The 14,350-nt window shown below is 39.4% G+C and overlaps 1 protein-coding gene across 5 annotated transcripts in view; it reads right to left on the bottom strand.

Annotated features, from left to right (window-relative positions):
- The window catches only part of trpm3 (transient receptor potential cation channel, subfamily M, member 3), a 112,255-nt gene that overhangs the window by 53,160 nt on the left and 44,745 nt on the right, over positions 1-14,350 (bottom strand). For all 5 annotated transcript variants that reach the window (XM_088408804.1, XM_088408820.1, XM_088408811.1 and 2 more), the window contains exons 3-7: positions 13,371-13,572; positions 11,522-11,735; positions 11,243-11,367; positions 10,124-10,295; positions 1,161-1,335 (exon numbers count right to left, since the gene is read on the bottom strand). In XM_088408804.1, the coding sequence (XP_088264930.1) occupies positions 1,161-1,335; positions 10,124-10,295; positions 11,243-11,367; positions 11,522-11,735; positions 13,371-13,572 (888 nt within the window). The remainder of the gene's footprint in view (positions 1-1,160; positions 1,336-10,123; positions 10,296-11,242; positions 11,368-11,521; positions 11,736-13,370; positions 13,573-14,350) is intronic.

Here is a 14,350-nt window from a genome sequence, read left to right as displayed (position 1 = left end):
AAGTGTATGTGCCTGTGTGTGTGTGTGCAAGTGTGGGTGTGCGTGTTTGCGCGTGTGTTGGGCGGCTGGGGGTTAAATTAGATTTGTTGTCCGTAAGTGAAACCAAGGTTGACCGCGACTCTCAACACTGCTATGCCCGTGAGTCCTTGGTAAAATGAGCTCCATTTTAACTGGACATGCAGTGAGAAACTATGAAAAAAAAAAACTATTATGGGACCCGCGCCTCATGAGAAACACATTGCATATCAAAGTAATGCATCAGCTTATTCTCTAGTTTCAATTTTAATTTGCTTTTAATTCCCCCCCAAACCTGTTTTCTCTAAATGCACTCATTTACACTGTTGTCATTACACACACTCAGAGGAACGCCAAGTGGGGTATATAATATGCAAAATGTAATGAGATTCAGTAACTTTGACAAGAAAAATCTGTGCCCGTAATGTGGGTGTTGCTCGCAGTCTACCCGCATCATACTCAAAGGCATTTCAAATACTAATATCTGCCCAACATTTATCTACAGTCAAGCATTGTAGAGCATTAATGGTATCTAAACTCAATACTTTTTCAAGATACAAACCAATGGTGTTATTTTTTTCTCTTGAGGTGTGGGCAAATATTTTGGTTACCAGCACTTCATGTTGACAAAAAAATGATTGGAAGTAATTCTTAATGCCAAAATTGCCAACTTTTTAAGCTTTTACATTTGGACTTCATTTCAACCATGAAGCATTGCATTAAAAAGGTTAGCTAGCCAGTAAGTTAACAAATCTAATGTCAATCTTGCATTAGTTCTAAGTTATAACGCCTTTGACAATACAAATTTGAACATATGAACAGACATTGTAAAAATATTCAAACACATCCTCTGTGAAAATCAACTTAAACTATTATTTTCTTCTTCATTAGTTTATTTTGTAAGGATTATACTGCACCCTGGTGGCCAAGCTGTGCAAACCAGAATCATCAGAACTATGTCAAATGACATTGCAGTGCGATATGCTGGTTTAATTCTTTACATTACAGTTAACCCGGTTAAAACTGAATGTTTTTACAATATGCTATTGAACCTATATGCAAATGAGCTTTGAGTGCATTGTATTCATACATTGTACTTGCAATAACTTTGATACATGCGTATGGTTGTTTTTTTGCGCACATACCCTCCCTCTTCTGAGTATTTGTGACCAAATGCCAAGATGTCGGAGGCTCTGCCGCTTCCGTCACACACCACTACAGGGACTGGAGGGGTGTCCCTGAGGTACTCCAGCACGATGGAGATCACATTAGGGCCTCCTTCCACAATGAGAGCCACCACTGGTACACCTTGACCAATACCTGTACACAAAAAAAAAAACCCAAGAAGGAATAAAAACAAATACGTGCTAAGGTTGTATGTTTGACACACAGGCAGTGAACATAAATGTGAACTAAGTTATTTTTTTTAGCAATAAATAATGTGTGAAAATGATAAAAATATCAATTTAAAAGTATATAAGCTGTAACATAAACTCCAAATCCACTTCAGCCATAAATGTCGATCATTTATACGTGTGCTTGAGGCTGACATTCAGCAGCTTCTGTGAGGATTATTAAATCTAAGCAATTCTTTTCAATCCAAAATCATCAGAGTAATGCCATGTTCACGTCACACTCTTGGCGCTCAAAGCAATCATATTTTAGGACAATGTGGGCAAAACTGTGACAGACATAAAACAAGGAGATGGAAATGAGACTCAAAAGGAACAGTCTGTGATTGTCTATATATGGCCTGCAGTTGTTTGGAGATCCATCCATGGTAATCACCTTTTAAAATTGTTTAGCCATAATAAAAAGTTACTAAAGATAATTGTTCTTTTTCTTATTTTTCAGCGTTCAGTCCGAATTTTCGCTATAACACAGAATGTCCCTTGAAGGAAGCTTCTGCCATGACTGCTCAATGTCTGCACTTTGCTATACTACGTTCCTGGCCTATTCATTGGTCTCGGTACAATCCATTCCCGAACCCCCGCCCCCTCGTGCTGTTTAACAGTCTATGTCTCCTTGGCGTTCTGACTTTCTAATTCAAAAGCTGTGTATTGCTGGATCATCCCTGCCCCGCACGCTCCTCCCGGGTCTGCATAATTTAAACAGCCTCTCTCGTCTAGAAAGACATGGGCGCTCAGAGGTATGCCCACCACCGTGACGTTTTGCCTCACACAGCCTTGCAAGCAGGACAGTTACATAAGAAGAATATTTTAGGGAGCTCGCCAGCTTCAAAGAGTTAAAACGTCACTGTGCCGTGACACGTCACACCAGTAGAACAAAGACAAGAGAGAAGCACGCATGTTTGCATGTTTGGGCTTGTCTTGGTGACTGTGGAGGCAATTTTGAGGCATCACAAGCAAATTAGCGTTCAAGTAAAACTCACCATGGGGCAAACGAGAAGGAGTGGGGGCAGAGCTCCGCCATGTTTAACAGTGTGACGGGGGAGGCGGGGACATTTTGCCCATGCACACGCAAAGTAATAAAATTATCCTGAGCTTGACTAACCACACACTTCATTTTGGTGATGAACTTTAAATCCACCCATCCATTTTCTCACTAGAGTCGCAGGAACTCATCCAAGCAGTCTTCGGACATTAGGTGGATTACACTGTGAAGTGGTTGCCAGTCAATTGTAGGGCACATAGAGACGAACATCCGTTTATACTCACAAGCACACCTAATGGCAATTTGGAGTGTCCAATACACTTACCATGCACTTCTATGGAATGTGGGAGGAAACAGGAATACCCAGAGAAAACCCGCGCAGGCATGGCAGACAGGCTTTTTCATCCCCCTCCCTTGTACCCCTGCTTTGCTGACTTTGTCCCGTGCTGTCTGCTTTCTCAACTATTATTGTAGTCTCCTACACTATTCTATTCCAAAATCTAACCATGAAATTGCTCAGCTGGGCTCTCGACTATCGCTGAAACCTTCTTGAGGAGAAAAGACTGTGGGTAGCCTTCCTGGACTCCTACTGATACCAATATTAGCTGTCTATAGACCTTACAAAAACAAATAATAGGGACAAATTTAACTTCATCTCCTTTTTTTATATCCTAACGAGTGCATTTGCGTACTGTACATGGCTCAAAAATTAAACGATTTTCACAATCATTTTCAAATTTAAATGTACATTATGTGTACAAAATGTGTAGATTGACTTGCAATAGAATTGGACAGTTGCCATTTTCAACCAAAGATCCCCAACGTTAGTGGGCAGGCCACATGTTTAGAAATGGGTTCGGCATTGCATTCATTGTGGTTTTAAAGAAATCTTAACTTTGGCTTGTTGAGACCTGTACCTTGTGTCATTGTTTATTGCGGTGCATTCATCCATTCAAGGTGGTGTTGTGACACACGTTAGCGTTCGCGGTTTTGGCTTCTTTTGTATCTGATCAGGTCTGCTGGCTGCCTTATTTCTTGCTTGAGGCTAGTCAGATACTGGATATGGACCTTAATGCTTTCTACTAAGGGAATTATTGATGACAACATAAATGTGCCCTTGGTGGAGACTGTCTTTACAAATCTTTACAAACATTGCTCTAGGCATGATATTATCATAAAAAACAAAGATATAAGAATTATAAGAAGTTCTATTTTTCACTGCTGACTCAACAGTGTGAACTATTAATAGAAATGTCAGTGTTTGTGAGAAATTTGTCTCCGTCAAATCTGCACTGTGTTGCTCTGATTGATTGGCTTCTACTACTTTCTCCTGTCTTGCCCCTAAATGATCAATAATGGCAACCAGAAAATGTACATGGCAAAAAAACGTGCGTGAGTGTATAATTTTCATCAAAAATAACCTAATTACTTAATTTCATGTGCACTAAGTAAATAAAGTGTGTTATGGAAAACAAAAAAACATGTTTGTAGTAAACCTACCACTTTGGCATTTGGCAAATGAGAAATAACTGAAGACTATTCTGACCTTTTCACTTCGCTTGGAAAAGGTCTAGTACTCCGTAGTCCACACTGTCGACCATGCACTCACATTCTTTCCACGCCATGTCACATTTCGCCATTCATGCATGTCCTCCAATCGCACATACTATACCGAAAGCGAGGCTTAGACACCGACATATGCACTTAAGACTTTGTTATCTCTGTGCCCTAGTGTTGGAACTGTTTGAACCCCAAAACTGGGAGCTTGAAGAAAAAAAAATAAAAGTGTTCACGTAATCTTGTAAAAATGTGGCACATATTCACATTACGCTAGAGCTATGTTTGGTGTTTTGCCACATAATATAGACAAAAGTATTTGGACATGCGGCCAATGCACCAACAGGAAGGAAAAGTAGAAGACAAACCTATATATATAGACTATACAATATATATAATCACAATAATTGGTTCCAGTAGCATGATGGACAAGTGGTTAGGATGCATGTCACAAAGCATGTTCTGGATTTCAATAAAGTCAGATTAATTGATGATTCTAAATCAGGTGTCACCAGCATGGTTCCCAAGTAGCCTCCAAGGACCACACGAGAAGCCTGCAAGTCTGCTCTGAAAATAGCTCAATAGTTATGCCTCATTGTGTTTTTAAAGGAAAGGAAAAAAATATTAACACGAGCAAGGATGAGTACAAATTGGACTAAGGACATTTAGGTTGTTCATGTGGCTGTTTTTGCGCCAAATGTTCACAATATTAAAATAGATCATGGTAATTAAAGCAAATTTCAGAAGTATTTATCAACGCGGTAGCCTTTATCAATACCTATGAAGCAGCTCTTGAACTAGTGACCCCCTGCTCTAAAATAACTTCTGAATTTGAATGTGAGTCATGTTCATCTGGCCAGTGACTTTTACTCCAAAGTTGGCTGGAATAAGGTCCAGCTCACCTGCGTCCTAATGAGGAAAAGCGCTATAAAAAGTGGATGCCGAGCTTGGTCAACATTCAAGAAGTGTCACCGGCATTTAGTAAGGCAGGTCTGTGGCATACACTTTGGGAGAATTGATTCCACACCTTTTGTGGAACAAACATACAATACTTTACTATTAATTTTTATAATTTATTTACTTTTATAAAAAATGTGTTTTGATAGAGATAATGTATTTCCACAATAATTACTTTCCCATCACAATATGACATTAATTGAGGTGACTAATTTATGAGTAAAACATTTTTTAAGAGCTAAAGATAAGCTATTACAGTAAGAGCTAAAGCTAAGCTAAGCTAAAAGAGCATTTAGTGAGTTTTTTTAGTGAACAGTGTATAATTGAATGCCTCCCTTTAAAGAGCCAACTGTGCCATCACAACTTCATTTAATCAACTCCGCCCTCAAGGAGGACTGAAAAAAATCTTTAATATAGTACTATATATCATGACATATTTATTTGCGCGTCAAAGGTAAAAGAAAGTTTGTGTCGGGATTTACAGTGCCCAGCCCGCCCCCCAAAATACAAGTCTCTCGACTTTCCCAATGCCATCCATGCTTTAATCTTCTGTGCGTGGGCTGGTCCACGAAGGAGGTCATGATGTCATGGCTAATCTGCAACGCAAGGTCTGATGTCTTTCGAGATTAAATTACCTTGCCGACTTCATCTTTTCTTTCTTTCTTTTTTTTTTACATTTCCTGTGACTAATAAAACTGCCCATGAGGCAAGGTTGGCGAAGGTTACTCCATTAAACCACGCATACATTCTGACATATACAAAGCACTTGCGTCACTCTAATAATCTTGATAATTGAAGTGAAATTGAAAGCGTGTGCACCCAAGGTGCCTCCATCATACTGGTAACTTTATTTGAACTTGATGAAATTCTCTTCTCGGGGATCCGGCAGTAAGGCCGACCAAGAATAAGACTGAATGTTGCTGTGAATGATACGCTGTTTTCATAAGTTTAAGAGAAAATGAGAAAAAAAAAATGGGTGAGGCCATCCTTTCAGAAGACGCTTTCACTGAAGAGTCCTCAAGGTAACGTGTCATCTCAGTGAATGCCTTCTGATCAGGTCCATGCTTCCTTTTCACTTGACGTGCACGTTTTCCCCCTTCAGCTCATCCTGTCAGACTCCGTCTTCTGCTCACTTTCCTTACTCACCTCAACTTACTTCTCACTTACAGTACATGACTGAAATGCAACTCATTCTTGGTTGATGCATACCAACGCTTGTATAAGAATTCACTAGCTGTAATGGATGGTGTCCATTACTTATTTATACAGTAGTTAAGGTAAATCTCAATTTGCTGTCTGCCTGTTCTTATTCGGGTAGTTTTCTCTGTGTTCTTTTCCACGGTAGTGACAAGTCACAAGTCCATTTGCATGTGTGATGAAATTCAACCAAACCAGTCCTAGTCATTAGTCAAGGCGCAGGTTTAACCTATGAAATAAATGTGGCTGTTGCCATCTTTGCTAAAGCTAGCTGGCTGTCTGAAATGCTTGTTGTTTTTTTTTTCCCCTATGGAGACCTGTTTGAGATGACCGTGAGAGGTTCCCCCCACCACTTTCATTGGAGCGGATACACAATCATAAAGGCAAAATTGTCAGATTCAGCAGATTAAACTGTGACAAGTTATGATATTTGTGATCATCGTTAATATAAACAGACCAAATCTGTGTCATAAATGGTCAAATTGCAAAGCATTACGGAGCAAAAGGAATTGATTTAAGAATAATTGATTTCTGCTTATAATGTCATTTCTACTCTACAGTCTGGAAGTCACTTGCTTGGTCGATAGCGGTCGTGGAGAATAGGCTATCTAACACAGACCCATCAGGATTAGAAGACCATACCATTATAAAAGGAGCAGGATAGCATTTACCTCTCAACCACACTTTCAACATGTTTATATGTGATACTTTAAACCGCTTGCACGAGTATTGAAGCTAAGCCTTAACTCTATCATTTCTTCATTTGTTTAATCGGACTGCAGGCTACAGCGGGATGCTGCGGGGAGCCGTGCTGTGAAGAAAATGATAACTCTAATACCTGATTTTGTGAGCAGGTAATCAAATTTATGAAAAATAACTGGGTACTTTTTGTTATATCATTTGCTATGCTGTTTCTATTTTGAACACCATTTAAAAACAGTCCTGTATTTATTGTTGTGACTGGTTTGTTCCTTGATCCATCAATTGCCATGCAGTTAATAATAAAATAAAATAAAATAATAAAATAATACTTTAGCTTGCAGCTAGTAGTATGTAACATATAATTTATGTTGAAATAATATTTAAATATCAAAGGTACTCTAGGCCGACAGTGACACATAGTCAGAGTGTCAAACTCTCAAGCAGTCATGTCAAGCACTTTCCTAGTTTCTTTCCAAGTCTAGCTTTCTGAGTCTAGTTTTCCGAGTCTGGTTTCCAGTGCTCACTGCGGTTATGTGGGTAAGAGCAGAGGCTCATTGGTAAGATTCTTGATCCCTGGGGTATTTTGACAAATAAAAATGTTCTATGCACTCGGCTGAAGAAGAGATGAATGTTACGCTGAATGCCAGATAAGCCTGCTTTAACTTTTGTAGCAGATACCATCAGGCCGTACGAATTTCCGTGGATCAGATAAAAATGAAGTTGTGTAAATATCTGAATCCCATCAGGCACTTTACATTGGCATAGCCTGGATTGTCAGGTGATTGTGTGACGATTGGGCGTCCCTTTGCCTTCCCAGCCCCTTTTTGTATGATTCCAGGCATAGGATGACAAAGGGAAGTCCACAAGTCACATGACTGGAAGGTAAGCAGAGATGAAGAATGTTTGTGCATTTAACCAAAAGGGCATTCATTTGAAGTAGATGGATTTTCTTAGGAAGAAAATCAGACAAATAGTAACTAAAAATGTTGATATCAAAGGTAAGGATCAGCATGGTGTTATTGTTTTGGTCTCCTTGTCTTTAAAAAGAATGGAGTCGTATCGGCAAAACCCTTTAGACGTTTACAAAAGGTGTTCATGCGCATGTCGAAAACAAACGGCGGGAGCTGCAAATAAATCATGGCTGCGCACACCGCTTTACCCGATTCGGGTCTGTGTCCCTGACACATTCTAAACAATACGGTCAGAGGCTTTTGTGAAATGTATTTTAAGCGGGAACGGGCGGCAGGGTTGTGCGCTGCCCCGGCTTTGTGTCTTGATTGTGCGAGAGCATGGACGAAAAATGAGAGAAATGCGTTTTGTATTTGTGAAGACCCATTTTCGGTTCCAGCCAAGGTATTAAACGGACATTGAAAAGTGATAAATGCAATGTGACAGGGGCTCAGTAGCAAATGGAGACCGTGCACACAGGCAAATATGTGCACACATCCACACAAATACAAATAATAGAGTGTACACATACAATATACGCGTGAAATACAAATAGGCTACTGCTGCCCTTTTCTGAGCATGATGCAACGCTTACAACTGGACACAACATGGAAAATACGGCATGATATTAATTATTCCTCTCAAAATGCATTCAATTTACACGAGGCACCAAGGTCTTATCATTTGATAATAATTTAAAGTATAACTGACAGCAGCTGCTTGCTAAAAAAATCCTTTTGCAGAACAGTTCTTTGAAGATTATCAGACATCCACAGCTGACATGTTGGCACGTCTAAATGAACTTACTCGGAAATAAATGTTGAGGTTAAAGTACATCTTTGCTCACAAGTTTTTGCTTTCAAGTGCTTTGATGCCTAGTATTTCACACAAATACCAATGCCAACAAATGGGCAAAATTGCATAATAGTTCTAGAACCTAGTGTCTATATTACTGTCTTTAGATATTAGTGTATTTAGTATCTATAGTCCATTTATATTTTTCTAGTAAGTGTAGAATGAAATTCATTCAAATGATGTACCTTTTTCTACTTTACAATGAAAAGTTACAATAAAGGGTTAATCTGCTCTATCCTTGAATGGCCAACATCAGTGGTTCTCAAATGGGCTACGATACTTGAAGGAACTCCAGGGAGTACTCAAGATTTTAAATATAACAAACAAACATAAACAATCTTTTAAAAAGATTTATTGAGTTAAGTAAATGTTTCAGGGACATATAATTTCATAAAACAAATTTTATGGTTATTTTATCTAATTTAAGTATTTTATCTAATTTCGTTTTAAAAACCCAGATTCTTCCTCATACAAGAATGGTTTGACCCAACTTGTCACGTGTCACCTCTCGTTACCTGTCAATCACTTGAAGACGCAAATAATTGAGTTGTTGTTGAAGCGTAAAACAAAACATGGATGTCATGTTGTTGTTTTTTTTTTTTTTTTTTTTTTGTGGACCAATACAAATGAAGTTTGAAAGTGTCTAAAGCACATGTGTCGAACTCAAGGCCCGGAGGCCAGATCCGACCTCCACATCATTTTATATGCACCGCGAAATGCTGATTTGACTTCAAATTTCTGGCTGAAATACCAAACTAGCAATTTTTCTTGCATTTCTTGCTTCAATTATTGTTGCCAATCTCTCTTTTCAACAGTTTTTACCGGCCTCTGATTTCAAAACTAGGCAAGTATGTGACAAACACACTTGAAATTGATTTGACTTCAAATTCATTCTGGCCCATTCATTCAATGTGGCCCTTGATAAGGGGGTAAGGGGGTACCCCTTGATCACAGGGGGTAAGTCACTGAAAAACGTTTGAGAACCACTTGTCTACATCACCTATATTATGTTTGCTTTGAGCACTGGCTAATCAGGGACCAGGACAAATTACAACATACTTTTAGTGAGTGAGGAAATAGTCCGAAAATAATCAGAAAAATGTCCCTGACATACTAAGCGATGGATTCATCATGGCGTGTTTTGTCTCCAATATTGGTACATACTGTGTTATACCAGAACAGGAAAATACAGAACATCATGTGGGTTCGATTAAGGAAAGAGTTCAACTAAGCTGTCAGGAAGCTGTGAAAACAAACAATAAACCTTCCCTGAAGGAGAGGACAATTTCAAAAGGCAAGTGGAGTCTGCTAAAAATATCTTGTGTATGTGTAGCGTAACTCAGGGACTAATTCGCCAGGCTGCTGTTGGACCAAAGAGTGCAATTGATGCAATGCGTTGTTAATGCAAGGGGAATTACAGCCATCATGCTGCACTACTTTGTGTGCAACTGAATTTGGCAAAGTGGGTCAATCATACACACGTATGCGCGTCACTCACGTGTGTTGATCTTCTGTAAGGAGATGTGTTTCTCTAACTGTCGCCGCAGTTTGACCTCAGCGCCGTATTTTCCCGTGGTACCGTTGTCGGCAAGGATGAAGTGAGAGTGGAGACTGTTGAGAACCGTCAGCTTGCTCATCGGGTTGGACATGGTCTGGTATGGACGCACCACCTGTACGAAACACACGTTTAAAGAACAAGGGGACACGTTGGAGGATATAAGGATATAAGCATCATGGCTATAAAGCAAGAATCATAGTATATTTGCTTAAGAAAGACAATAGAGCATATTTGAAAAATAATATTGAGCTTATGAAATTTCATACCACGGTCTATATCTTTCAGAGTCACTAAAACCGACAGGTGCATATTTTCACCACATTTGAAGCAATTATGCAACAAACTTCAAAATCTTGTCATATAACACATTTTATTGCTCTTATAAAAAACAATAAAATTGATATTTTGCATCACACGGCAAGCATTTTTCTCACAGTATCTCCTATGCTGTATCAGATGACAGTAACAATTATAATGTATAAAACGTTGCCTTTGATCACCTATTTTTTTCCATCTGGGTGTGGTTGCTTCATAACCCCTTCCAAAGAATAGAATATATTAGAATAGAATAACTTTATTGTTATTATACAGAAGTCAACCTCAAAATTTTCTTTATAGTAACATTGTAAGCTCCTCCACTACATTCAATATCATATTCTTATCAATATTGTGTTTGAGGAATATGAATTAAACAGCAAAATCCATTCATTTTTATTGGTCTCAGGGTACTGACATTTTTCCACGCTGTCAAAATGACATAGGTAACGACCAATCACAGCTCACCTGTTTTCTGAGCTTGGCAATGTGATGGTCTCAAGCTGAGCTGTGATTGGTTGTCGGCTGAGCCCTAAGCAACTGTAACATCATTTCCAGTCAACAGCGATTAACAAAATGGTCACTTCTGAGAGGGATGAAAATGGGTGGATTTTGCTGCAATTCAGATCCAACAATTTTTCATCAAAATACTGCGTTTAGACTAGAGGGGCTGCAAAGAAAACATTATTTATAAGGTCTGCACTCAACTCCAACTGCAATGTTTTCTTGCTTTATCGTACTTACATCTTTGCCAACAAGATCTTCCTGATTTTCCACGATACCCCAGGGAGCAATCCCGATAGTGCAGATCTTTCCCCTTGACTTGGAGGCGTGATCTTTCAGTGCATCGCCCACATGACGAATGACACCTATTGTTTACATGTGAGGCAGGGCCAGAAAGGAAAGAAACAACAAATCGTTACGAGATTGAGAATCAACACACATTTCCTCTGTTTACGTTCAATAATTTATTGTGTTTGGAGTCACTGACTTTTACACTAGACTTCACGAGTCGAGTTTCACCTGTATTAACCCCTCCAGTAAAGATCCAGGCACCGGTCGTCATGGCAGCCTTGATTAGCCCTTTGCCAAACACCTGCTTGAGTTTTGGTTGCAGTTCAAAGTTCTGCAGTCCCCCATGCACAGAGATGAGCAGCTTGGGTAGCTCCAGCTGCCACTCCTTGGTCATCAGATGCAGCAGCAGGTCCGGCTTGGTGTCATAAGACACTCGCACGTACTGCGCACAGTTGGGACACGTGTCAGTGATCACGCTAATATGGACCAACGGGCAAAAACTAGGAGGGGGGGGATAACTACAAACGTATCAGGCAGATGTTCGCAATAATTGGAGGGAAAATGTATCATAAAAACATCCGTGTATCTATCTAATTCCTCCATAGACACCCTAACAAACATATGCATGGCATGAATAATTCAAACCTGAAAATGAATTAGCTAAAATTCACCCGTAAACATCTACACATACTGCATGGAGGCTACATTTACTACTGAATGTCTGTAAGACTCATTGTACTTGTAATTATCTTCAAATTACAGAGACTTAATTGACAATTCTGTCTTGAGTTATCCTGATAATGAATGGTGATCCAGCATATGAAATGTGTTTAGTGTTGGACTCTTTGCTTCTCTGACTGTCATTTGGACAGGTGCCACTTTTTGTGAATGTTCCTCTGGAACGAACTACACTATTAATCCTATTAATAGCGAATGGGTCAGAGCTATATTTGGTGTTTTTTTTTTTTTTATCTCAGAAAAGGGACTAAAACTGGCAATAATTTGCATCAATCAAATGAATCAATCACTCAGGAATAGGAAGCTCTTTAAAAAAAATGTTTGTGACCCCTTACACAACATTCTGTAGCTTAACTGTTCAAGATGGGACGAGATCTCATATGAAAAGATCCGTACGCCACGAGGTCTCTCGTCTATGCCCATTGTTTGTGAGCTTTTTTTTTTTTGGGCTGTTTTTGGGACAATGGAGTACACAGGCGAAAGCACATCTTGTTAATGCTCTGTGTTGCTTGTTACTGCTCTGAATCACTATAAAACATGCAGCAAACATTGTGAGAGGCAGCCAACTTAAAAATAAATGTTACCACAGCAAATAATGTATAGACACAGACACCTTGCTGTGTTTTTTGTTTTAAGTTGTTCCCAAAAGCATGTCACACTTGACTGTTTGTACTGCACAAACTGTTGCTTCCCAGAGCGAGTCGCAAGTTGTGATTCTCGATATGAACAACACGATTGTGTTCTGAAATCATACAGTATTTAATTGCCAATTCAGGGTGCTAAGAAAAATGACTTAAAATATGATGACATATGTAATACGCTGAAATATGTACGATGTATGGCGGATTTTGCCAGCGCTCAATGCAGCGCTGGTCGAACTGATCACTTTTTAACAGATAATGCTGACTCAAATATATGCTCCGTGGTTCTGACGTGACTTGATCCGATCGACTGAAATTCAAGGGGCAGAGTTGTTTAAAAATGACCCTTTATATTTAACAAAAAACCTGTTGAACATAAAATATTTAAAGGTTGACCTTTCATAATTAAGTGGAAACCTGTCATTTGATGTTTTGTGTTTATCTATATTTTTCACCAAGCGCTAAAAAAAAGATATATTTAGCTCAATTAATAGAAAGTCCTAATCTCAGCTGTCCTACAGAAGAAACTCAGGATGTTCTGATTACTTTCAAATGCACTGCGACACTATTTTGGTTTCCCATTTGAAGAAATTCTCATCTCGCCTCGTTCTTGTGGACTCAATCTTATGAGATACCGTGTCTGTTGGGATTCATGTCTTGTCCCATCCCTAATATCTGTAGACTAAGTCTGTGTTCACCATGGCTTTGTTGGAATGTCCTCCTCCCTGGAACTCGATGGTGCCGAAGGCATCCGTGGGGCTGAGCTGAGTGTGTTTGCTGATGGACCACTTCTCAGAGAGACTGTCATTCTTGGCTGGTCGTTCCGCCTTGTCATTGTGACTGGTTGAGATGCAGGGAGGAAGGCCCACATGCTGTCCTATCAGGCGACCGCAGCAGCACCTAGATGAGATGAGAACGTGGCAACCAATGGATCTCTTTTATGCAAAATTGGACTTACCTAAGAGAAGGGCTGTAATGTAATGTAATGTAATGTAAGAAGGGTGTAGCTGTATGTCTATGAAGGACAAACAGAGATGACATAGTATGTCCGGTTGTAAAAATGGATTCATCGCCGCTCCACAGATTGGTGTCTTCTCGCCGGGAGGTGTACAAGTATTTGTAAGGTTCTGTTGGACTCTTGCACTCTGTTACCATCTCTATCTCTTTTGATTTGCTGCTCAAAAACTCTTCCTGTCCCTCTTGGCCATCTGCGGGAGCTAATAAAGTCAAGGTTATATGGATGCTGGTATTGCTTTACAAGTTCAGTTCAGTTCTTATTTGGATGTTGCTTTCATTTTTGTTTCTCAATCCCACAGGATGAAGTAAGGGAAAGTGGCTTGGAATCTGATTTTGTTGACACTTCGTATTTCCATCTTCATTGCTTATCCTTTGCCTCCTGCTACGTAAGTGTTTGTTTTTCACTTGAAAGCAATGATGTGATCTCGAGGGATATTGCCTCTACATCATTCTGTGATAATCCTTTATCCAAGCAGAAGCTAACATATTGTAGCTTGCCTTTTTGCATCAAGGCAGAGGCGGTAGAGGAATTAAAATCTTGCCTTTTCGGATTCCTCATCAAAGTGGCGACAGCTGTTGTAATGAAATGAATCGCGTCAAGGAAACTAATTCAGCATCATAATCGTAATGCAGAAAATAGATTTTCAGTCTACTCCCCTCA

This window comes from Hippichthys cyanospilos, chromosome 1 (assembly GCF_059441005.1).
Source record: "Hippichthys cyanospilos isolate Australia breed blue-spotted pipefish chromosome 1, RoL_Hcya_1.0, whole genome shotgun sequence".
NCBI lineage: Eukaryota > Metazoa > Chordata > Actinopteri > Syngnathiformes > Syngnathidae > Hippichthys > Hippichthys cyanospilos.
The sequence above is the reverse complement of the archived record's forward strand: the minus strand, read 5'-3'. Positions and strand labels throughout refer to the sequence as shown.